This window comes from Prionailurus bengalensis, chromosome D4 (assembly GCF_016509475.1).
Source record: "Prionailurus bengalensis isolate Pbe53 chromosome D4, Fcat_Pben_1.1_paternal_pri, whole genome shotgun sequence".
NCBI lineage: Eukaryota > Metazoa > Chordata > Mammalia > Carnivora > Felidae > Prionailurus > Prionailurus bengalensis.
Window position 1 is genome coordinate 69921359 of NC_057359.1, and position 26831 is coordinate 69948189.

Below are 26831 nucleotides of genomic sequence, written 5' to 3' on the forward strand. Positions count from 1 at the left end.
TTTACATCTTCATCTGGAACTGTGCTGTTGAATATGGAATCCACTAGCCATGTGACTAGTGAGCAACTGAAATATGACCAGTCTCAATGGAGATGTGCTTTAAAGTATAAAATACATATTGAAGGGGCATCTGGGTGGCTCAGTCGGTTAAGTGTCTGACTTCGGCTCAGGACATGATCGCACGGTGTGTGAGTTCAAGCCCTGCATCAGGCTCTGCACTGGATCCTCTGTCTCCCTCTCTCTCCACCCCTCCCCTACTCTCATGCACACTCTCACTCTCTCAAAAATATTTTAAAAACTGAATAAAATACATATTGGATTTTGAAGACTTAATATAATGGGAGAAAATGTAAAAGACCTCATTAATACTTTTTAAGTACTGATTATAAACTGAAACAGTATTTTGGATACATTGGATTAAATAAAAAATATTAAAATGAATTTCACCTGATTCTTTTGAAAATTTTCATATGCCTCCTATAAAATTTTAAATTACATATGTGGCTCACGTTATATTTCTATTGAACAGTGCTGATCTAGAAAATGAACTGTCATTATGGGCCAGCCATTGGTACTTAGGATATGTTTTATGATTCAAATAATTTGTTTGTAATATCAGAATTGTAAGGGAATTTTATTAATGGTGTTCTGTTCTCAGAATTGAGAGAGAGAAATAAAACTTAAAGAAGACATTATTCCATGCCTTTTCTCCCAGCCCTGATATAAAAAGTGCCTGAATTAGGTGTGAATAGAAAACTTTAAGTCATTTAGAACCTCAAAATTCACCATTTATCTTAATTCAAAGTCCAAATCCTGCCCATAATATCCCTAAAAAAGTGGTCTTAATAAGCTACAGAAATAAGCATAATCATTACTTAACATAATTAGCTTAGGTGTGAGCAGTCTTGTATTATTATCTACTCTTATGCTCCTCCATAGTGCCCATATCCCTGAAATGTTCACCTTTACTCTCTAAGAGGAAAAAAAAAGCGAACTATATTAATCTCTTATCTCTCCAAGAATCAACAGAGTTAAAGAAACCAGAAGGCACGGAGAAATAAATGCAAAGAAACAAAGAGCCTTTATATAATCTGGTTTGCTATTCACCAATTAATTAACTGGCACTTCCAGTCCCTGAGGGTGTCTTATAGGTACTTTGTTTTGCTCCCTATTTCCATCATTCAGTTGGACTAAGAATGGTTTGCATATTTGAGGAAAATTGCAAAACTGACCATTCTTCAAATAGTTTTTCCCCATAATGCTATTCAGGTAAGGTTGTCCCTCATTCCCCCAGTTCCAATATAAGCCAAGTTAAGTTGATAATAATACAAAAAACAAAACAAAACAAAACAAGAAAAAAGTTAGTAAAGATACCAAAAATCATTAATCTGAATCATTTTATATTAACTTTATAGTTGTTTTTTCCATACAAGTCTAATTATTGCCATTGATTCTAAGCAGAGCAAATGTATTGACTCAGTTATGTTTAGCTATTACATCAAATTAAAGAAGTGGCATAAGCAATTTGTATCTCTGATGAAAACATTAGACAAAACAATTTTTATCTTCTGAATGCAAACATTAGAAGTCACTGGAAAAACAGGAATGTTTATGGAGAAAACATACTTGATATTTGATTTATAAAATGGTTTTCAAAGAACTGTTTTCACAGGGGTATCGTAAGTTTAATACTCCCTAAATCAACACGACAGCTGTACCATCTTTACTTCTCACTTTTACCTCCAGATAAAGGAAGTTCACAATTCAGCTCAAAAGCCCCTCTCATCTTATGGGAGTACCAAAATGATTTCTTTTGAAAACCTAATTGAGAAATGCTGCTCTCATTTTCAATACCCAGAACTTTTCTGCATCTCTACAAACTAAAGCTAATATCCCAAGGACAGAAAAGCCTCATTATTTCACTAGAGATGGGCTATGTTATTCCCTATTAGAAGTTCCTACAATTAGCTCTTTTGATTCTGGAAGGAGTTCTACATGGCATGACCAGAATGACCACGTCCCCAGACCCACTTAAAACGAATGGCTAAGTACTGAAGGAAAGGCGATTATTAGGTAACCACAGGAGTAGGACTGGGGTATTCTAATCCAAACCCAGTTGTCATCCTCAAACTTTCCCTCGTCTCTGCATTCAATTAATCACCAAATCCTACCAATATTACTTATAAAGTTTTTCTTAAATCAGTCCTCTTATCTATCTCCATTTCTATTATTATCATCTCATTATCTCTTGTCTGATGGACCACTGCCTTGATTCAAACTCCATGTCCCCCAAACAAGCTCATATTGTTCCCCCTTCTATGCTCCCTATTTCAGTGAACAGCACCTTATGTATCCAATCTGCCAAGTGACATGGTAAGTGCAGAGCTATGGAACAGGGCTGCTAGGTGCATCCCTATAACCTGAAGCCCAGTCATATTAATTCTAAGATGGTTCAAACAGAGCAAGAGAAATTCAGCTTCCTTAAAGGAGAGGTAGAGTCTACAGGGAGAAGTCTCCTTTTCACATTTAGGTACCTAGAATAAGCTCAAATTCTAAATGCTGTAATTACATATTCAGCACTAAGGGAAAGTAGAATCTTCCTGATTGGGTCCCTTCCAAAAAGAAGACCATGGCTTCCCAGGAGGTTTGGGTAAGAAGGCAGAAATGGATGAAGATAGAAAGGCAGTAAGGCAAGTATTGATTTTTGAGTTCTTAAAACAATCCCAGGAGGCCCTATTGTGCAATTTGAGTGTCTCACGGTAAGGGGGACAATGACCTAGCTCTGAGACTGACTTCAAGTATGAGAACACTAAAGTCTCTTCTCATTGCTTACCATGTTGTGTGCTACTTAATTGGTTGGTGAAACGATACTTGCAACGTATCTGATAATTTTTCTAGTAATGAGAGTCAAGATATTCAGAGCAGAACAAAGGTAGCTAGAATACGGCAAAGGCTTTTCAATAATAGCTGTAACGTGAGTTACAACAGTAGCAGAGAGAAATGAGGATCTGAAGAATACACTCTGTCCTTTTAGGGAAGCAGTGGACAGGTGCAAGGTAACAGGCAGGCTTGTCATAATAACCGTACAGCACAGGAAAAACAACACTGTGACACTGGACTCAGTCCAGCCAATAATGGCTAACCCAGAATTGGACTTCTTTGTCAGAAAAGCTATTCTTATGAGCTTAGTGATAAAAGTCAGGACAAAGAAAGGCAGTACAAGAAGTCAACCAACTCTATCTCAATTAATTCCACATAAGGATCCTTCTGAACAACAAGATACTTTACCAGTAAACAATGGATGGAGTATTGATTAAAGGTAACAGAATTTCCCACCTAAAGAAGAATTTCTGTTCAGCCCTAAGGAAGTTAAGGTTTTCCAAGGACAGGTTACCCACATCTAAAGAAGAAACTGTTTACATAACATCCAGCTTAAAAGGAAAAGAAACCATAATGGACTATGTAGTCCAAAAATAAGTGTAGGATTTTCCTGTTTCAACTCTGGTCTATCTGTAGTGGATGCTAGTGCTGAGAAGGGCAGGGAAGCCACTTTTCTTCGTTTCCTAAACAAGTCCTATGCTTAAATTATCATTCCTCTTTAAATGTGGATCAATTATATCACGTTACCTGTTAATATATGAAACTTGCCTCACATAAAAATCCATGTGCCTATTAATGCTTTATAAAAGCATCAAAATGATAAGCCATTTAGACTATCACAGAAATCTTTAAATGTAGAAGCATGGCAAACATTTATTATATTTTACAAATTACACTATATTTACAAAGTCTATCATTTCCTGATTTTTAAAAACAAATCACCAATTATCCTAAATACATATTTTTAAATATGAAATGTTTAAATGTGCAATTCAATAAAAATAAGTATGTAATTTGATGTTACTGTGACTTAAATGACATTTTATTTAAAAAAAAAAAAACAAGCATGCTTGACACTAACAGAAGCCATTCAAAGGGAAAAAAGTACATGACAAGACATAAACATAAGAGGATACACCATACAATGGGAAAGAAACAAAACTCCCAGTTGATATTAAAATAAAGAGGATGCCTTCCTATACATTGTGCAGTGCTATTCTACATGTTGTAGAAATACCAATGAACTTACCCACCACAGGAAATATTCCAAGATTATGCAGTCATCAGAGAAAGAGATTCCATCCAAGTGGAAGGAAAGCAATTCAAAAATCAAATAACTACATTCATTTCATTATGAAGTTAGTAGAATTAAATCAGAGAATAATTGTATTACAGAAGAGCTTTTATACTAAAACTAAAAAACAATTTAGATAAAATATAAAATGACTGGATTTCAATCAGAAAACTAGAATATTAACATTTCAATGAAATCTACAACTGTTGTACAATAAATTATACTGCTTAGATGCTATAATAAAGGACAGACAACACCGTCCCAATTTTTCTGTGGGAGATATGTTACTATAAAAATAACCCACTGGGTGATAACAAGATAATTCATCTTGTAACTGAGGTTTGACATTAAAAAACTAATAGAATTAATTACAATAATAATGTGTTTAAATATGTGGATAGTTTCTCACCTCGTCTTCCTTCGAAAACATCATTGATTTCTCTTAGCAGTGTTGATATGTCACTAATCTGGGATTCCCAAGCTTCACAAAAGACATCTAGGTTTTCTTTAGCAATTTTACTAGACGGATGCAATGTCAATGTTTCAGCAGCAGAAATTATCTAATGAAACACAACAGACACAGGTGTGCATTTCAAACTCTTAGTTCTTAGAATCATGCTGGAGACCAAACTTAAGTCTGTGCTGTTCAACTCAACAAACAACTATGAAATGATTTCCACACGTAAGCTCCATGTTGGCCAATGTGGAGACCCATAGAACAAACCTCACTGTTTCTTATAAGCTGATCCACAAATGAATAGGATGCACGATTCTACACAAGCATTTATTCAGGGAGCAGTGACCTTTATTTCAGGAAAACTGGGTCAACGAAGTTGCTTCCATCGCAGAATTCAAAGAGTTATCTACACAGACTACAAAGAGTAGACTGTGCACTGTAGGTACAAGAGACGGGGGAGTAGTCGTGGCAGCAACAACAGTCACAGGGGTAGTGGTAATGGTGGCATTAGCAGCACTGGTATCAGTAGCGGTAGGGGTAGTAATAGTAATGATGATAGTAGTAGTAATAACGGCAGCAGCAGCAGCGGCAGCGGCAGGTGGGTAGTATTACTGGTAGTGGCAGTCGTCGTAACATATACACACATCTATGAGTACGTGGCAGGTATGTTCTTGAGATGCTCTTTTAGGTGCTTGATATACATTAGTATTAATCTTCAGAAACACGCAGACAAAATACTGGCTATCCTTCCCAAATACACATTATTCCCGTTATACAGCTAGAGAAACCGAGGCTCAGAGATACCAAGTAACTAATATATGGCTATTCATTCACCTACTATGTGCCAGGTACTGTACCCATGTTCCAGGAGCTGGGGAAACAGCTGTGAATGAAACGGATAAATTTGTCTGTCTTCATGGGGCTCACATTATGAGGGAGACAGACAATAAAAAACATACAAGTAAATGTTAAGATATTTCAGCGATGATAAATTGTATGTATGACAATAAAGGGTAAGAGAGATAGAGGGTGTTAGAAGGTCACCGAAAAGGAGGCATGTAAAAACAAAGAACTGAAGAAGTCAAGGAGGCCGTGAGGGAATCTAGGGCGAGTCATTTGGGATGAGCTGGGAACACTTCTAGTATGTTCAGGGAACAGCCAGCAGGCCAGTGTGACTAGACTGACATGAAAAACAGGAAGGTCACCAGTGGCCATGTGATGAGGAACATACACAGTAAGGACTGGACTTTACTGTGAGATAGGAAGTCACTGAAGAGCTTTCATAAGACTGATATGATCCATGCCATGCTCCCTCTAAGGGAATTAGAGCTACAAGCTCCTCCTGGTTTGGCACAGTCCCACGGGCACAGGGCTTGACAAGTAGGTGGCAGCTTCAGGAGCATAACAAGGTTCCCCATCTTCAGGGAGGGTGGGTACATGGGCTTGCCAGAGAACCACGGGCTAGATTTCAGCAGGAGTGCCCTGTTGACCAGGGCACTATATATGTGTGTGTGTGTGTGTGTGTGTGTGTGTGTGTGTGTGTGTATTTTTTTTTTTAATTAGAGAGAGAGAGAGAGAGAGGGAGAGAGGGAGGGAGAGAGGCAGAGGGAGAAAGAGAATAGGGGGTGGAGAGAATCTTAAGCAGGCTCCACATTCAGTGTGGAGCCCAATCCTACAACCCTGGGAGCATGACCTGAGCTGGAATCAAGAGTCAGATGCTCAGGACACCTGGGTGGCTCAGTCGGTTAAGCATTTGACATCAGCTCAGGTCATGATCTCAAGGTTCATGGGTTCGAGCCCCTCATCAGGCTCTACGCTGACAGCTTAGAGCCTGCTTCAGATTCTGTGTCTCCCTCTCTCTCTGTGCATTCCCCCCGCAACCCATGCTCTGTCTCTGTCTCTTTCTCTCTCAAAAATAAATAAATATTAAAAAAAAATTTTAAAGAGTCAGATGCTCAACTGACTGAGCCATCCAGACACCCGTAGGATCTAACATTTTAAAAGAACTATAAAAATGACATAGCTAAAGTAGAGATGTCCAGAAATAAATATAAATTATCCCAGACACATGCTCTAATTCTTTACTTGATCCCTTTGTGAAACAGATAGCAAAGACTAGGAGTAAAAGCTGAGGCTGTGGGAAGAAAAAGACTTCTCAAGTCATAGAAGTTGACAACAGGCTCGATCACTGCCCTGCAGAAGAAAGTACGGTGGTCCCTGATATTCCTGCTGCAGTAAAAACAGTAAGCAGAGAATTACAGCCAAGTAGCAAGCAGGGCTTGAGGGTAACAAGAGCTGACGGCACATGGCAGGAGAGTCAAAACTTTCAATTCCACTGAAATACATTTGTAGCCAAGGTGAGCAGGATGAATCTCAAGTGGACAAGCAAATATTAAAGCCTTGGTTTTTCCTAATAAACAGAGATCCTCTGGTTATAATACAATGTTCAGCTGATGATCATTGCTAAGGGTCACTCATGTAGTTCCTGCTTCCATAATAAGCCTTGGACACTATTCTCTACAGGGAAGCTTATTGTCCTTCTAACGTCCATTCATCACGGTTCTGCTAGAAGACACACGTCACCACTGTCTCTAAGTTACTTGCACTGTTCTCAACTATAAATCCAAGGGCTCTACATCTACCATCAAACACAGGAGTTAGGAGTAAGTCCTTGGTTGACCATGATAAATGAAATAAGAACTCCTGATAAATTGTATTTTAGAACTTAGACCTAAAAAAGAAATGAAGTTCTGGCCCTCACTTTTCTCTTTAACTTGACAGGGACAGTATTAAATGGGGTATCAATTTTTAAAAGCCTCTTAGAAATTATAAACACAAAGTAACATTTCAGAAAAGTCAGAAAAAAATAATTCCCAACTCTTCCAAACAAGCACAAGAACTTTCATTTCCACATATTCCTATGTACGTTTTCATAGCAGGATTATAGTAAGTATACAAATCTGTATCCTGCTTTTATCATCTAACATTTTAACAAAACACTTTTAAATGTTGCTAATTCTAGTTGTCATAATTATTATTTTAAGGTCATAATGTATTATTTGCCTGACTTCAGATACTTATTTTGCTTCCAACTGGATCTTATTGTAAGTAATGCTGTAACATTGCTTTAGTTTTTGTTTTTCTAATTTGCTTATGTCCTAGGAATCCTAGGTCAAAACACATAAGTAATTTTATGGCTTGGTCCATAATAGTAATTACTTCTTTAAAAGATTTTATTTTTTAATGTTTATTTATTTTTGAGAGACAGAGACAGAGACAGAGTATGAGTGGGGAAGAGGCAGAGAGAAAGGGAAACACAGAATCTAAGCAGGCTCCAGGCTCTGAGCTGTCAGCACAGAACCCGACGCAGGGCTCGAACTCACGGACTGTGATATCATGACCTGAGTCGAAGTTGGATGCTTAACCAACTGAGCCATCCAGTCACCCCTAAAAGATTTTATTTTTTTAAGTAAATCTCTACACCCGATGCAGGGCTTGAACCCACAACCCTGAGACCAAGAGCCACACTCTCCACCAAATGAGTGAGCCACAGTCGCCCCGGTAACTTACTTTTCAAATGTGTCATAACAACCTTCATTGTAAACAGCTTCTTGAAAATAAATATAAACTAGGACATCAATTAAATGGGCCGATCTCCAGTTTTGCAGATAAGTAGCTAACCCAAGGCAATGTAATCTCTGTTCAGGCACGCTATCTATGAAAACTCCATTACCTTCATTACTCTCAATAGATTTGGCTTCTAGTTATGCAGAACCATGCACATCTTCCTTCCACAACATTTGTTATGACACTCAGACAAGACATAATATAAAGCAATGATCTGCTATTGATCATACCTGTTGGCCAGTCACCTGAAATGTCTCCTCTGCATGTACACAGGTTATTTCAAGAGGTTCTGTCCCAGATATATGACGCAACAATCGACAGGCCTACGAGAAAACATTTCGATAGTTCAACTTCCACATTCTCATTCTTCACAATACAGGTTTTCATTGTATAATTAGGAAAGAAAACAAAGCCTTACACATAAACTTATTAAAACCTTATTAAATTAAATCTTATTAAAAATCAAGTTGTACATTACTGAGAAGATTATTATAACACTATATTGGTTACCAATAAATTTTCTAGGAATAAAGCAGGAACCAATAAGGGTAGAGCATATTGTCTCTTTGTCTCTGTTTCTTATCTGATAATGGCAAGTGGGAACAGAATACTAGAACCAGGACGAATCTTTGAAAGGATCTCGTAGTAAGTACCCACACATTGTATGTATGAAGAAACTTAGAGTAGTGACTTGCCCAAGATCCCTCAGCTACACTATGTCAAGCTATACGTTCTATCTACCAAGAAACAACACTTCTCCTCAGGGTCAATTAATTAACACACCTTTCACTGGAGATAACACTGGATTAGGCAAGGCTGATGTAGTGAGAACCTCTATCAGAGAAAATTATTGCAAATCTTGAGACTTAGGACACAAAGCATTTTTTCCACTAAAAAAATTGCTGCAGGATTCCTATAAATGCCGACTTTGTTTACAGTCATAATATTTGGTTTATAAACATAACAGCACTGGGGTGGGGAAAATTAAGTGAAGGTGATCAAAAGGTACAAATCTCCAGCTATAAGATAAATAAGTTCCGGGGATATAATATATAAGTCTATAGTTAAAAGTACTGTTTTGTATATTTGAAAGTTGCTAAGATCTTAGAAGTTCCCATCACGAGGAAGAATTTTCTGTAACTATCTGAGGTGATAGATGTTAAGTCAATTTACTATGGTGATCATTTCATAATGTATACATATATGAAATCATTATGGTGTACACTTTAAACTTATGACACTAACATATGTGGTCTACAGCTATGTTTGGCCAACGGGAAGCCCCAGCAATAGACCAGCAGGAATGAAAGGAGTAAGAGCCTTTATTCTCCCGCTCTTTCCTTGCAAGGTTGCCTCGGCCTGTTTCTGTGTCTAGTCCTGAAATCGAACCTCTCAAGGTAGCTTTCTGGAAGACTCTGTGTCCGTCCAGCCTCCAGGAACCACTCATTCCCCTTGTTAATTTGGGCCAGGGAGCAATACCAGCTCTACTGTCACTAACCCCAATTACTGCACTGCCATGGTCCCCCCACACCCTGTCTATGCAGTTGTGAATAGCTCCTTTATTAAAGCCTTTTACATGATCCTAATTCAAGTATGCCATCTCTTTCTGCTGAGACCCCACAGATTCAAATGCAAACAAATCATACAAAGTATCTCCATTACTCTACTCCATAGCCTAATCTCTCTGAGAGAATAAAGACAAGATTAATAATAAGTGCATCTGTGGGTTCCAGCATTCTTTGTTTGGTTTTAGAGGCCAGACTGTTGTTAGAACAGATCAACATTATACCTTTAAAACTGCAAAGAAGATGGAGGAAATGCCCGTATAAAGTTAACCAAAAGCTGTTAATATTCCCTGATGATAGTACAACTATCATGAAGCCATAATGACTCTAACAAACGAACCTATTACTCACCTCAACAAGCTGCTCTTTCTGTTCAGAGAGTTTACAGGCATATTCAGCCAAACCTTCTAAATTTCCTTCTACTCCAGTAAGTTTTAATGCTTTTAGAACCACATGATCAGCATGGTATTTTAACAGATCTGCTGCCAGCTGAGTTGCTGTACTGTGAAGCTGCAGATGTGGGGGGTGAAGGGTAATGAAAGAGAGACAACAAACAAGAAGGTTCTGTAATCACGCACCTCACAAGCATTTAAAAATGAAAAAGCAATCTCACTTGATCCACTGAGAGGAAAGTGCAAAGTTTCTTGTGGTAATAGTAGAAGCTGTATAGCACTGGCAGCTTGTAAGTTCTACCAGGGTGGGAGTGACACCGACATCTTTGAGTCCCCAATGTTGGCAGTGATGCTGTGTGTAGAAGATGGACTGCTCAGCCCGTGCAGAGTGGCCGGTCCCTATTTCACCCTGCCATTAACCAGCTCTTTCTCACGCAGCTTTTCTCTTACTTAAAAAAATGCTTCTGCTCCTCTAAAAGTTAGTTAGGAATAGAACAGTTCCTTATTAAGAGGATGGTATTCAGAGTACTAAGAGGAAAATCAAATGGTGTTTCATGATGATTAGCGTTTGTTAGTCATAGACTTTTAAAAAGGTATTGATATGAGATTCAGTCAGTTAGGTATTCAACACAACTTTATTAAATGCTCAGACCATGGCAGACACTGTATTAGAGGCTGGACATACATGACAAGTAGGATACAACTCCTTCCCTCAGGGGGTTACAGCTTCTCTGTAGTTCTATCCAGAACTTTACTCCCCAACTCTTGGGTCACAGGAGAAATGACAGACAAAGGGTAACCAAAAGCCCAAGGCTGTATTTGACTTGGAATGGATTTTAAGCATAGCTCACTCTCAGCAGGTATCTTTGGGTCCTATAACTCTAAAATCTTTTCATTCTGCCTTTTGTCTTTAAAAAAAAAATGATGTGATGGGTTATTCTGGGGTTCTCCAGGAAGAGATCATTTTTATTAACACTGTCCTAAGGAAAATCTGACTTTGAACTAAGCCCATTGATTTTTTTTTTCCTGGAAGTAATCCAATGTCATTTCAGACTATAGGACATTTACAAAATTAACAATAGAGTAGTCTGCATTCACGCTACCAAGTGAGAATAATTACAGTCAGAAACAAAGACATTAAAATGTACTTTCCTTTGGAAACTAAATGCCACATAAGAATTTGAAAATATTTTATTTAACCATCAGGGCCTTAGAGAATACCTAATGCCAGCCCTTTATTTTACAGCCTATGAAACAGGTCCTTAGGGACCAAGTGACTTGCCCACAATCACGTAAATCTGATAAGTGGGTCTAGAGATAACTTATTACCAACCATAAGGGAGAAAGGACAAACAAACTGGAAGTTCCGCTCCGTGCAATGAACCGACAATAGCTCTACAGACATCATCTGCCTTCCTCCTTCTGAAAATTCTTCCAGGTTGATGTTGTTACACCCATTTCAGAGGTAAGGAAAATGAAGCTGGTAGAAAGCCACTCAGTCTATCAGCAAAGGATTTTATTCTCTTACTGATAGTCAAGTTTTAACAGTAATTTAGCTAAAATTGAATAGGCTGGAAAAAAAAATGGATAGGCTTTTTTTAAACCAAAATAACCCACAACATCCTTCTATGTTTAACAGGATGTAAAAATGAAGGTTCCAATAGAGGTCAGTACCAAGTAAGATGTGAAACAAATCATCATACATGTAATTTATAAAACCCAGTTTCATTCCCTTGAACCCTTGACTCTGCAGAAGTGTAAACGAATAAAGGGATTAGAGATAAGGAAGCTCTGTTTGGAAAGTGGACAGGTGCCTACTGAGTGCCACCTCCAGGCAACCCCCAAAGTAGATGGAGCCACGTGACATGGAGTTTCAGTGAAGGGCTGAGGGTCTCACAGGAGGGGCTCTGCAGAACACACTCAAGCATCCCTGAGAGACAAAGTCAGCTTGAAACAGAGCCCAAAGCATCCTGTAAAGGCGCCAGTTCCAAAGAACTTTCCACCTCCCCACTTTCTCTCTACTGGCCCTGAGCCACACTTGGCAAAGATCAGGAACAGAAGCTAGATAAAGGGGGGATGAAGAGAATGAAAAGAGACCAGAGACCACACCTTTCCCAAAAGCCCTAGGTGGGGCTGGGGAACAGGGGCTAAGTCCTACAATCAAATGAATATCAAAGTAGCGATTAATATATTGGAGAAAACATTCTCATTTTTGAACTGAGATTGTGTCTCAGGACCTAAGCCACGAACTGGCAAAGTCACTCTGTAAAGGGTCAGGTAGCAAATATTTTAGGCACAATTTCAACTGCAACCACCTAACTCTGTTGTTGTAGTGAAAAAACAGTAGACAACATGTAAGCACACAGGCAGGACTATGTCTCCCAAAATTTTATTTACAAAAGACAACCTGGTCATAGTTGGCAAACATCTGACTTAAAGAGACTTGCAATTACCTGAGAGTGATCAAGTAAGTCACAGGATGGTCAAGTTTTCATTCAGGAAGCAGGGAAATCTCAACCAGAAAAATGTTTTTAAAAATCAATTTTATTAAGGTTATAGTTTATATGCAGCAAAATATACCAAGGATGCTGTTTGATAAGTTTTAACAAACATATCTATATTGTGGTGGTGGTTACCACTGCAATCAATATTTACTGCATTTCCATTACCCCAAAAAGTTCTTCCCCAACTTCTGGCCCCAGGCAGCCACTGATCTGGTTTCTGTCACTATAAATTAGTATTGCCTTTTCTAGAATTTCTTCTAAATGGAATTACACACACACACACACACACACACACACACACACACACGCTCTTTGTGTCTGACCTCTTCATGTTATGTTTTAGTGATTCACCCATTTATTACCTGTATTGATACTGTTCCTTTTTGTTGAATAGTATTTGTTATAGTTATACCAAAATTCATTTATCGATTCCTCTGTTGATAGAAATTTAGACTGTTTCCAGTTTGGGACTATTATAAATAAAGCTGCTGTGAACATCCATGTACAAGCTTTGACAATGATGGCACTAATTAAATGGTGGCTTCCAAATGGAAACCCATTTTCTGGGCACATAGACATACTAATACTAATGCATCACATACATACCATACAACATGAAAATTAGCGAAGATTTAAAAGAGGCTAGGTTTCGAACTATACTTACTTCTTTCTTAAGTTCATTGAGACTGTGGCTGATTTTCAATACAGAGAGTTCTAGCTCTTCAGCAATACTTTTTGTTTTCTTGCTTTGCTAATAATAGAAAAATATATATATAGTGTTACTTCATCTTTTTATCTAATCATTCCAATTTTACTTGAACTATATATTACAATAACTGTTTAATATCATTCTGTGAATTATAAAAAAAGTAGATTTAAAAAATTCACCTGTTTATGGCTGGAATGGAAAATAAAATTTTACCTATTTAGTTACATTTTCCCATTCTGACTATAAAAAGATTAATTTTTAAAATCTAATTCTTTAATAAATTTATCATGTCTAAAATGAATCAATTTTATCTTCTGCCTTGAATGCTCATCTCTTCACTCTTAACAGAGTTAAAACTTAAAATCCTATTTACCTTCAAGTCTCTACATAAATGTCTCTTTCTCAGAAAGGCTTTTTCAGTTCACACAATCTAAATTAGGCCGTCTTCTTATCCATTCTAATCTTCTAAGTAATCATCCTCGCTTGCAATTACATAGTTAACTGTTTTGTTTGTTTCTTTCTTTAAAGCCTATATTCCCCCACTAGGCCTTGGTAAATTCCAGAAAGGCTGGGATTACATTTATTTTAGTCACCAATGAATACACAATACCTAGCACAGCAAATGGAAGGTAGGTACTCATTTCTTTGAATAAATAAATTGTTAAATGTCACCTATCTTCAAGAAGTCTTATTTATTTTATTTTAGAGAGAGACAGAGAGCATGAGAGGGGCAGAGGGAGAGGGGCAGAGAGGGAGGGGGGAGAGAGAGACAGAGGGAGAAAGAGAGAACTTGAAGCAAGCTCCATGCTCAGCACAGCGCCCGATGCAGGGCTCCATCCCACAACCCAGGGATCATGACCTGAGCCAAAATCAAAAGTTGGACACTCAGCCAACTAAGCCACCCAGGCAGCCCAAGAGGTCTTAATTCTTCTCCCTAAATATAAATTCGCCCTCCTTCAATTCCATGCAAAACATGGTCTGTACCTCTGTTGGGCACTTACAAAACTTTCTGTACTTATCTTACCCCTTCCCACATTTTTCTACATTGCAAAATTCTTGCAGGCAAAGATTTTATCTTATTCATCTTTAGATTTCCAGTGCCTGGCATATAAAAGGCACTCAGTAACAAGTGCTGAAAAAAATGAATGGATGAACAATGGTTCTGGCATGCAGAACCAGTGATCAGAGTGCTTGTGAAATATGGGAAAGGTGTTAATTGCAAATTTAAGTATTGATAGACTTGGATTCCCAACAGAGAGAGCACTTCCTCAAAGAAACTCTTTATATTGACTTTTGGGTTTAAAATTTAACACTGAAGCAATCTATACTTTAGATTAGATATCACAGAGGTATTTCAAACTAACCATAAAATAATGCTTTTAGCCCTGACACCACTCTACTCTAGGTTAATTTCCCTGTTAATAGGAGCATTTGCACTGTCAAGATGCCAAGGAATGTAAGAGAAAACCTTGATTTATGTCTACTCTGCATTGATAAACCAATCTTTACAAGAAAGTCAACTGCTGCTTCACTCTCTGTGCTCATCCTTCTTCATCTTTACTGCCAAAACTTTTGTTCATGGCTTTCAGATTTGTTCCATCTATGCTGTATGTTATAAACCATGGTAAACACTTTTTTTGACATACCCTAGGTCTAAGAAATGAACAAGTGGTGCCAGAGCTGAGTCTCAGGCCTCCACCTTTCAATTCTGTAACCACTCTCTACAAGAGTCTGGATACACACTTTCTGTGTTGTCCCACTCTGTCCATCTTTTTTTTTTTTTTTTTTTTTTAATCCTAGGTAAACTCTACACTATGTATGGGGCTCGAATTCATAGCACGAGACCAAATGTCACAAGCTCTACCGACTGAGCCAGGCACGTGCCCCCCAACTCTGTCCATCTTTACCGCTCTAGTCCACATAGCATCCCAGGCTTTATGCACACCAGCAGTCTAACCTTCGAATGGGTGCTCACCAATCTTTGACCAGGAATTGGGGCAAGGGTGAAAAATCTTTCACGTGCTAGTGGATCTACCCTTGTCTTCACTGCTTCTAGACCTCAATAAGTTTTCTAAATTGTCGTCTCTATAAGTCAGCTGTCCTCAGAGTCAAGAACTGTGCACGTGTGAATGGCTCTGGCAGTAAGACTCGGGTCCCAAGAACTTGTAGGTGGGGGTCTATCCCTCTGCTCTTCACTCTGAAGCATTTTGGGGAGGAATTTTCCAGAGGTGCATTTGGTGGACACGGGGGGACTATGGGATGAACTCGTGATAGTGATGGTGGTGCAGAATCCAGGCTGGCCAGCATGGAAACTGAGAAACAACAGGCCCAGAAATGTCAAATACTGTGAGCACTGGATGGGAGGGGCGCTTTGGCCAAGGGATGGGGAGAAAAGACAAGAGATACCCTTGTCCTGTTCCAGGCCACAGTCATACTCCCGGTGATTACGTTAGCTTCCACAGTGCTCAGAGCTTTAGGGAAAAGCTAACGTATAAGATTCACTTGGACAAAAAGAAGTTCTTACACTTTGAATCCACACAGAAATCAACTGCCGCAGTTCCAGCCTCGCCTGAGTGGACAGTTCCAAGATGCGCTCCCTGTGCTCATGGCTGGTGTAGGCAGAATCAGTAAAGTCCTCTGTGCGCTCCAAGATGACTTCCAAAGTTGCAGAAAGATTCTCTTTTGACTGAAAATAAAGATTCTCCCGAAGAGCTTCAATGTTCATCTGAGAACACAAAGGATACACATCTATGAGTCAATATTCCCACCGAACCAAATGGGCTGTAATTTTTAGCAGTGCCCAGAGAGACACTAGCCATTTCTTCGCTGGTCTGAGGGCTCAGGGGAAATACAACCTCTAGTGATGACTCTGTTCTCCAGTACACATTGCTCAGGAGCCACCAGCGGCCATGCAGAGACTCACTGCAATGGCTGTTAAAACAACATTCCTAGGAGACCAGTAAACACTAAGGCAGAAAAAGCATTATCGTGTAGCAACTGGTAGGAAAAACGAATCAGCTTGCAGGTAGAGAATGTGCATCTGAGAAAATGCTGAGGCCAAGTCCTGGAAGACGCTACATCCAAATACTAACTTGTGCTGAGCCCAGGGGGAAAGGGTGTGGAGGGTGTGGGAATGGCAAGGGCTGGGAAAGGCATCAGTTTTTCCTTTCTCAATTCAGCCAAACTCTCCTAGGCGCCCAATCTATCTCTACATTTTGTCTTATGTCCCCAACAGCACCTCCCTGACCAAAACATTCCCCATCATTCTCTACCTGTATAATCTTTATAAAATGGAAAGTCTCTGATATTGCCAACTCCCTCTAATTGACATCTCACCACCTCTAAAATTAAGCCCAAATTTCTACTGCATAACACAAAATCCTCTCGGGTCTTGACTTTATAGATGTTTCTGACAGTCTGTCTCACCACCCCCCAACTTCCCAAACAACCTGTCACTTCAGCCATCCTGTGCTCAGAGTTTCCTAAATATGCGACTGACACATGCTCACTGGCACAGTCTTTCTCTCTCAGCTTTCTACTGCCACTCTGCCACTCCAGCGGCATTTAACCTCTGGCCCATGAGATGTGTCACAGAAACAACTTGGGCCAAGAGGTGATCCATGGTGATGACCATGACTGTGGTCACAATGAATGTGCTGATAAGGATAGCTTATACTTGTTTAGCACTTTAAAGTCCTTTCATAAATATAGTTTCCAGATAATCCTTACATCTGACCCATTTTCACATGACCCATGGAAATACCCAGATTTGGAAATGCCATGGGTGGGGAAGAGGGGGCTTGCTTTTCCTTCTCCTCTTGGCCCAGGTTGTCTCCAGGAACTACTCCATCCTAGGTAAACAGCATTTTTTTCTTTTAAGCTAGGAAAGAACATGGATAAAAGTGACATATGGAATTAACAATAAGCCTCTGAGATTTAAACAGGATTACAACATAAAAATCAGTCATGTTGACCACACACCATTTATGTTTAAGATTTTTGATTCTCCCTTTTGAGAAAACATATATATGCTTTTAATAGCAACTTAAGGCCGCCTGGGTGGCTCAGTTGGTTAAGCATCCGACTTTGGCTCAGGTCATGATTTCGTGGTTGGTGGGTTCAAGCCCTGTGTTGGGCTCTGTGCTAACAGCTTGGAGCCTGGAGCCTGCTTCAGATTCTGTGTCTCCCTCTCTCTCTGCCCCACTCCTGTTCATGCTCTCTCTCTCAGAAATAGATAAACTTTAAAAAAATTTAAGAAAAATAGCAACTTAGTTTTTTCAAAAGCTATTCATTTACATGGTTTCATAAGATTTGTCCACACTCACAGTACTGAGCATAGTAATGCAGCTTCCTGCTACAGAGGATACTCTCCATCAGAAAGGAAGGTAAGACGCCAAAAAGATACCCACTGGCCGTGAGACGGAGTCGCTCCAGAATGCCTGGCGGTGAAGCGGCAGCCAGAGCAGCTGGCAGCAGCCACAGGCACAGCACTGCCAAGTTAACCCGGAGCCGAAGTATGGCACCAAGAGGCAAAAGACCTAGCTCTGGCCCTGTTTGTTTCCCTAATTATCGTGTAACCCTTAACAAGATGTCTCCTCCCCCCCTACCCCCCGCCCCTTCAGCCTTTATAAAAAGAGCAATAAAAACTCTAAGAGAATGACTGATCTTTGTAGCTTCTTTCCCCTCGGAAAGAGAGGGCAGGACAGGCAGCAAACTCACAGGTATAACCTGAAAGGTCACGGACTGTGGGATTCGCAAGTCCTGGTTTAAAGAGGGGCTCGGCCACTTACTAGCTTTCCTCCTCAAAAACATGACGATAATAAAACCCACCTAAAAGGGAAGTTAGAGATTAAATTAGATAATTTAATGAAGAGAATGGCCCCTAAAAATAACTGTTCTTTCCATGCCTTTCTTTCACCCCATGGTCCTACTTAGACCTTCACGCAATTAAAAAGATGAAAGAATTCCATCCTCGTTGCAGCCCTTAGCCTATCAGACGACTTCCGAGGGCCCTGTCAGAGAGGGGGTTGTGCTCGATGATGTCCTAGGCCCCCCTGATGCAGCCCCTGCTCTTCCACAGAGAGCGACTTTACCACCTCTCTGACTTCCCCTGAGAAGTTCTGCCCCAAAATGGCAGGGACTCTGGGTCACACTGCCTGGTTTCAAACCCGAACTCTGGCACTTCTAGCTGGCAAATTACTTAATCTCTGTTTCCCAGTCTCCTCAACAGTATAAGGGGGATAATAATAACTGTAGTTCTTATGAGGATTTTACAGGCACATACATTTAAAGCATTCCAACAGGACTGGCACAGAGTAAGTGCTCAGTAATACATGTTAGCATGTATTAGTGTTCATTTAGAAATTTTAATTAATGGGGCGGTGGCCCTGTTGGTAACCATTAGACCCTTGATTTTGGCTGAGGTCACGATTTCACAGTTTATGAGTTGGAGCCCTGCGTCGGGCTCTGCACTGACAGATCAGAGCCTGCTTGAGATTCTGTCTCTCTCCCTCTCTCTGCCCCTCCCCCACCTGCACACATGCACACATGCTCTCTCTCAAAATAAACTTAAACAATTTTTTTTTAATTAACATTAATACTATTAGTACAGTCTCAAAGTATCAACCCTAGAGCCCAGGGAAGAGTAGAGATTCCAGCAGAAATGATTTGCTGTCGGTCATCATCCACGGATAGAACAGCACTAACTCAAAAAACTGGGAACGCCCTTCTAAACAGAGGATAGGAGTCTCCCACTGAACCGGACAGCCACACGGGGCCAGAGCAGTGACCATAACCAAGACCAGTGTTCTTTGTACAAACTACGCCACACCAGATGTTACTGAACATTAAGTTTATACAGAGTGGCACTGTCTGAAAGGAAAAATATCTACTTTTGTGCAGCATCTATTCTAAAACAGCATGCCAAAATACGGATACTATATCTAACGATGTTCCTTTGACATGGAAGGAAGAAAAAAAAAAAAAGAAAATACACTCTCTCGATTCTTACCTTGAATTCTTTAATTCCAGTAAAAATACTGACAGATGACATGTCAGTCTCTCCACTTGGTTTGCAGTCAGTCACGATTTCAATCACCTTATCTAATGCCACTTTCATTCGGTCAAATACTCCTTCTTTGTTTTTATGCGCTGATTCGCAGTTGGGATGCCTGAGACAGGTCTTCAAAACAATTGCAAGTTTTTAAGACATGGCCCATACCATAATACACAAAATCTAACAGAGAACACGTCATGCTAATAAAAATGGTTCTTTACCAAAATCTCCTGGGTCCCTGGCTCACCCAGCTGCTTCTCCTCACTACAAGTGGAAGCAGGATGAGTAAAAAGCGATAGCAAGGTTAAGTGAAAAAGGCACAGTGCAAAACTGGATCTTTATACTTCAGTAAGTTTACTTAAAATTTGGGGGGAAAAACTATCTTTATCATGATTAAAACTATTTTAAAATGTTGTCTTACATGTGCAAAAACTAAAAAAGAATGAGGAAAAACGAACAAATGTTGCATGACTGTGGAGGCATCTTTGGCGTTTAAAAAATGAGAATGAAAACTCCTCATGGGCCTAGATGTGAACAGGGCCTTCCAAGTGGGCTCCAGTGGACTTTGCAGCTTCACTAATCCTAGGCTAGAGTGAATATTCTGAGCAGAAAAGGCAGTTCTAAATAAACTGCTAACGAGCTGTTTACTAGTTCGTTCTTGAATTGTACCAATTTGCTGGCCAGCTGCTGTTTGGAATTACAAGCGCTCAATTCACAATTTTGTTAAAAGGAGAATAAGGCATTAAAGGTATGAATTGACAGAATAAACAAATTAAAGGCTGAATTAGTACTCCACTGTTACTCAACAGATTCTAACTCGCCTAGCTTTTTCAAGAGCACGTGTGCTGGCTCCCCAATGAGACTGGCAAACCCTGCAGAGGCAGTGACAGTATGTGACAGGCCCGAGTCACAGCACCCAATACACCATCTTCCGCTCGGCTGCTCACTCAAAGCTGACTCACGGATTAACTGCTGTTTGGAACTGGGGAAGGAAGTTAGCATTCTTGCTAAAGAATAACAGATTTGACTGCTGTGGCCTATGTTCTGATTTATCACTCTGATCTTTCTAAAAATGTAAAATACGTAAGTTAGATGCGTTTAATCAGGTAAAACAAAAGTGTTCCTACCTTTGAGGCTGTGAGAAGCATCATTGTACACTTTTCAAGAACTGCCCTTGCTGCTGCCATTTTTGCCTTTTTCTTCTCATCTTTCAGATCCTAAAAATGAAATAAAATCATTGAACAGTCTAGGATCCTATAAACAATCCGATTTCTTGGAAAATCATTTATTCAACGATAACAAGACTCAGCCAACTAACATTGTTTAGAAGGTGACAAAGTGAAAAAAAAAACCAGGATAAAGTTTTATAAAATGTCACCACTTTGATCTAAATACATCAACACGATGTGTGGGAAGAAACAGCTGCCCCTACTGAGGGCAGCAGAGCCAGGGACTGAGACCGAGGGGGTTGTTGCCTCGCGGCTCACGCTCTGGTGGCCTGCATGCCAGACATTCTCATGCCTATGTGGACACACCTCTCTCCTGACCGGAAACAACCATCCTACCCTTTACTCAATTAACAGTTGCTTATTAACCAAGTATTTATGGGCTAATATTTCCTTCCAAATAGATACTTAGAGACCTCTCTAAGTATCTTTCAGAGACTCTTTCAGGTCTCTTTCAGAGACCATGTCTGATTAATCCCCTCCAAGTATTTATTCATCTCAAACGGAGTTTTATTTGTCCTAAACTTAACCAATATGCTGCTCTGAAATATTCTTAAGACGTTTCTTGGGCATAGAGTTTCTTCCAAGTAGATTATAAAGTCTGAAGCAGGCACTGTGCTTTGAATTTTTTTCTTTTAGTTTCTCTTCATAGAGCCCTTGATAGAATGTGTGCTATCATAGAAAGTACCTAAATATTGTGATCAAATCTAGAACCAAATACTCTCATAATACTTTGGTCACGACCATCTAAATCAGAGGTCAGCAGTCATTTTTAATAAAAGGCCAGACAATAAACGTTTTAGGTTTTCTGGGTCAAATGGTCTCTGAAACAACTACTTAATTCTGCCATCATAGTATGAAAGCCACCTCTAGACAATATTCAACTAACATGGCTATGTCCCAATAAAACTTTACTTATGGTCACTGAAATCTGAATTACACAAAAATTTCACCTGTCATATTAGTGTTTTCATTTGTGACTTGTAAGTCATACATGAACCACATATTGTATGGTGATAACAAATGATAAAAGAAAATGGCATCTCAATCTGTTAGAAGGCTGGTCCACAGGACACAAGAGAAGTCTCCAGAAAATCCAGATGGTCCAAGAAACACTAAGTTAAGCATACAATTCAGCCTGCCACTTTCCAGGCCAATATGCTTCTTCTAACTTCAGCTACAACCAGGATTGTACATGCCCAACGTGATACCCTATGTGACTATACCAAAACATCTCAAGAAGAGGTCATTATATATTTAACCTGCTAACAAGATGAACTCATGCAAGAATACCCCAACAAAGAAAAGTCAACCCTAGATACAACATGCTTTTCCACCTCCCTAAACTTACGAGCTTATAGTCTAAATTGGGGAACAGACCTACAAGAACTAATATCATGGTGTAGGCTGAAAATTACAGGCTCCAAAATCAGACATAACAGAGTTGAATCTGCTAGAAGAGTGACCTTGGGAAAGTTTATTAACATCTCAGGTTCTGTTTCCTCAGGTGTAAAACAGTAATAACAATACCTACCTTGCAGGAATGTTTTCAAAATTAAATGAGATCATGTACATTAAGTACCTAATACATAGCTAATGCAGATAAACAATGCTTGAGTTATTACTAGTGATCTAATGTAGAAAACTTACAGAAACAGATCAGAGCAGAATAATATATAACAAGTTACAAAAAGAATTAACAAGATATACAACAAAATACTATCAGAATATATATGATGACTCAATTTATTTGTCTGAGCCTGGGTAGACGGTAAAATGTAGTTTCATAGAAGAGGGAATATTAGATTTGAGCCATAAAGGCAAGTATGACCTTTCTTAGTGTGTGTAGTGAGAACATATTTAACAGTTGTATGTATGCAAAAAAAACAAAAACAAAAAACAAAAAACAAAAAAAAACCCACAAAAACAAAACACCATGCAGATTTATTTACTTTATCCTGGCTCTTTTATGAAAGGCTTTCAACAGCAAGGTTACAAGTTTAATAAGCAAAGAAACCAACCCAAATGATCACAAAGATCACACCTCCATCCAAATTAAAAAGTATGCATGTATTTGAAGATTTTTGAATGTGGTAAATACATACATTTTGTCTATCACCAGTTAGATGTGCAAACTCCACCATTTCATTTCCAAATTGACTGAATATTTGGACAAACTCTTGAAAGCTATTCACTTTCTCCAGTCTTTCCATAGTTGCAAGAACCTGCAAAACAGAATATTTTATTGTCATGTGTAGATGTGAAAGAGACTGAGATGTCGAGGCTGAGTACCCAGGGAAAAGGAGAAACTGAATTCTAGGGGAAAGCTAAGGAGGAGAAGGCAGGAAAGGAAGAGCCCAGAGCAATAGTGAAGCAGACCCAAAAGTTAACATCATCTAGTGAATGATTTGTCTTTAGGATGGGAAGACTGGGTGTTACTCTGAAAGTTAAAAGGAAAAAGAGTACAAGAAATGCCTCAATAGACAGAGGAGATCATTCATGTAGCAAAGTCTGGAGAAGGTGGAAGTGTGCAGGACGGAGGTAATCAAATCTTCAGAGAACTAGGGAGCGAGGGAGGAAAAAGACGACACACAGAAGCCTCGAGGTTCAGTGAACCAGAACCCAGGAACCCCATTCTTCCCAAGAAGTGGAAGAAGTGGAAGGAAGGTCACCTGCACTGTGAGGAGTGGAAAGGGAATTGTGGCACTTCGAGCGCAGGAAAACGGTTTGGATGAATCAGGAATTGCCTGTGTCGAATAAATCAGTTGCCAAGAGGCTTTGGGAAGCTGGGGTGAAAGAAGCGAGAAATCTCTAGCAGAGCCAACAGACAATGTTAGGTGTTTTCTTGATATTAGAAGTAAAGTAAGTAAATGTGAAACATATTTTCAAATCCCTTTCTCTAAAATAACACCACTGGATTAGCTTTCGTCAGGCCAAGATAGGTAAAGAAAACACAGATATCCTGTGTTTACTTTTTTAAACTGAGGATGTGATGGATGTTTGGTGTGTTAATCTGCCCTGGCAGCTCAGGAAGTGCAGGCGCCTAGGACAGATAAGGCCGATGGCCGCCACTGCGTGGACACTCTTATCTTTCACAGACAGGAAGGTTTTCTCTTGTCCCTCTGGCACTGCCCGGTCTACCTCTCCAAATTCTTTTTCTTTGGGAACTCACACTCTGATTCACTCAACACTCCTCTGGTAGTTTTGTCCTCAAACTTGACTAAGACAACCTCTTCCGTGGCAGACTCCCCTCCTCCTTGCCTAGGGAATCATCCAGGGAAAGAAGTGACTGTACATGCCCTAGCCTCCCAGATGATGGAGGAGCACAACCATTAGCTGAAGAGACTGGAAAAGTTCTAGTCTGGGAGAGTTTAAATTTATTCTGTAAGCCTTATGATTATCCATTGTCTCTAGGGATACTGCATGTAGAAATTTTGTAGAAATTTGGATAATTGTGGTTTCAGATGACTGAATTTTTTTTCTTAAGCTCATAAATTATTATCCTCTGACTCTGAAAAAAAAGATACTGAGGAATTTGGTATTTTTATCAACTACGTTTCCACTACATATGTTGTCATGGTGCTTGGGTTTTCTTCCTGAATTTGTACACATGAAAAGCTTTAACGAATAAGCTTAAACAAGTAGATAATGGTTTTCTGAGAAGAAATATTATTTGCATCTAAAAGTTTAGACCCAGAACACACATTGTTTAGGACTTATAGGTACAGAAGAAATACCACTTTTAAGCTATAGACAAGTGGAGTTATAAACATTAAAACTGACAAGCATTGCCAAATTACCTGTAATTAACCTAAAAGATACTTTTTGAACAACCCTGAAAGTCACAAGTATAGAAACACAAGAAAGACAAGTACCTTATTTCTTGATGTTATTATCTGCTTAATGACTACTCGGTCTGCCAGCAACAACACTTTTGTCACTGAAGAAAGAAGTAATCTTGCAGCCTTTATAACGCCTGTTTTATCCGTAAAAATTGTGATCTGGCCATCAGATTCTGGGTGATTCAAGCTGCTTATATCTGTAAGTGCTGCAATTGTTTCTCCTAACAAGAAAGGCAAGGGTGAAAAGTTAAATTGGGAATAAGATGCACTTAAATTAAAATCTAGACTTTACTCTTGAAGAGAGATCATGCTCAACAGTTAGACATTGGCTTTGGAGTTTAATTTCAAGAAGAAGAAATAGCTACTCTTTGATGAACACAAGGATTATCATATGAGGCTCCTGAATAACAAAATAATTAACTTTGAGAACTTTGAAAAATTTGTTGCCTTCACCAAGTTTGAAAAATGTATTAACTTTTGTTTCCAGTGGTATAGCCAACTACATGATCTAAAAAGCCTCCTGCTCTGGGGCGCCTGGGTAGCTCAGTCGGTTAAGCGTCTGACCATGGCTGAGGTCGTGATCTCCTGGTTCGTGGGTTCGAGCCCTGCATCAGGCTCTGTGCTGACAGCTTGGAGCCTAAAGCCTGCTTTGGATTCTTTGTCTCCTCTCTCTCTGCCCCTCCCCTGCTCACGTGTTTTCTCTCTCAAAAATAAATAAACATTAAAAAAACAAAATAAGAAGGGGGGCGCTCTGTGCTGACAGCTCGGAACCTGGAGCCTGCTTCGGATTCTGTGTCTCCCTCTCTCTCTGCCCCTACCCCATTCATATTCTCTCTCTCTCTCTCTCTCTCTCTCTCTCTCTCTCTCTCTCTCTTGCTTTCTCAAAAATGAATAAACATTAAAAAAAAAAAGTTAAGGGGTGCCTGGGTGGCTCAGTCAGTTGAGTGTCTGACTTCAGCTCAGCTCGATCTCACAGTTTGTGAGTTCGAGCCCACATTGAGTTTTGTGCTGACAGCTGAGCCCGGAGCCTGCTTCAGATTCTGTGTCTCCTTCTCTGTCCCTTCCCGGCTCACACTCTGTCTCTGTCTCTCTCTCTCAAAAATAAGTAAACATTAAAAAAAAGTTTTAAAAAAGTTAAAAAAAAGGAGAACCCAAAGCAGAGCAGTAAGCAGCTGCCATGGCTTTGGCCAGGGGTGAGGGGACAGAGGTGTACTGGGGTAAGGGGTAGGGGTCACTGCACATCTCCATACCCTGAAGGGGCTAGGGTTTTTATGAACACCCACGGAAAAAAGACAAAGCTTTGTGCCCCTTGGGAGGCATCTTCAGTGAAAAGGGGGCGTAGAAAAATGATCCACTGGCAAAGGGAAATAACAATCTAGTTTATCTGTTGGGCACCTGGGCTCTGCATGGGAAAACAATGAAAGCATCTATCCTGAGAACTCAAACCACAGGCTGACCCTGAGACCTGCTGTTTGAATTTATACTTCTTACGATGCCTAGCATACCATGCCCATTGTACCAAATAAACTTCCAACCTTCTAGAAAAAGTCTCTTCTTCACTATCAAAATGTTGCCATCAAAATGCTTTGATTTCTGTAATAGTAATTATGCATCAATAAAACAATACAAATATATGTTCTCCTTAAAAATGAAACCAGGCTATAATTTCTTCCAAACTTTACAGTTTAACCTAACAATTTAAAAAAAATAAACTTTCCATCATCTTGCAATGTTCAAGATAATTTTTTACATCCTAAGTAAACCTCAGTACGTAATAGATTGATTTTCTCACAAAAGTCCCCTTGTCAATATCATTATATGCATCCAATAAAGTATCTGCCCATAGGTTAATGATACTGAATAAGAGTACCTGAACTTTCACGGACAGGTCATAGGGTGTGACAGAATGAAATCAAGATTTACGATGAGTCTGGTGAAAGCGCCTGGACTAGAAAGGAGAGACTCAAAGTCAGGGTACTAATGAGGCAGCTATGTCATCGGTGGGTATGAAGTAGTAAGGATCTTGCAAGGATGGCAGCCATGGGAACATAAAAAAGATGATTTGAGAGATACCAAGGAAAGAAAATATAAAATTCGTACCTGAACAGTGGTAAGAAAAGGAGAAATGAAAAAAAAAAAAAAAAAAAAAAAGGCTTCAAGTTTGTGAACCTAAATCATTTTTTTTTTAATCAGAAAGAAGGTCACAGAAAGGGGTATGATAAATTTACTTTCAGACAACAGGAATCTGAAACAACACAGGAAAACCCAAAGGATAAGCCA

General features: G+C 39.5%; 1 protein-coding gene across 1 annotated transcript in view; it reads right to left on the minus strand.

Moving 5' to 3' along the window:
- CTNNAL1 (catenin alpha like 1) overlaps positions 1-26831 on the minus strand; it is a 62124-nt gene that overhangs the window by 10732 nt on the left and 24561 nt on the right. Inside the window, exons 3-11 of the mRNA XM_043567188.1 lie at positions 24585-24772; positions 22815-22934; positions 20611-20700; positions 19439-19609; positions 15953-16153; positions 13384-13470; positions 10175-10333; positions 8489-8581; positions 4584-4734 (exon numbers count right to left, since the gene is read on the minus strand). Of these exons, the coding sequence (XP_043423123.1) occupies positions 4584-4734; positions 8489-8581; positions 10175-10333; positions 13384-13470; positions 15953-16153; positions 19439-19609; positions 20611-20700; positions 22815-22934; positions 24585-24772 (1260 nt within the window). The remainder of the gene's footprint in view (positions 1-4583; positions 4735-8488; positions 8582-10174; positions 10334-13383; positions 13471-15952; positions 16154-19438; positions 19610-20610; positions 20701-22814; positions 22935-24584; positions 24773-26831) is intronic.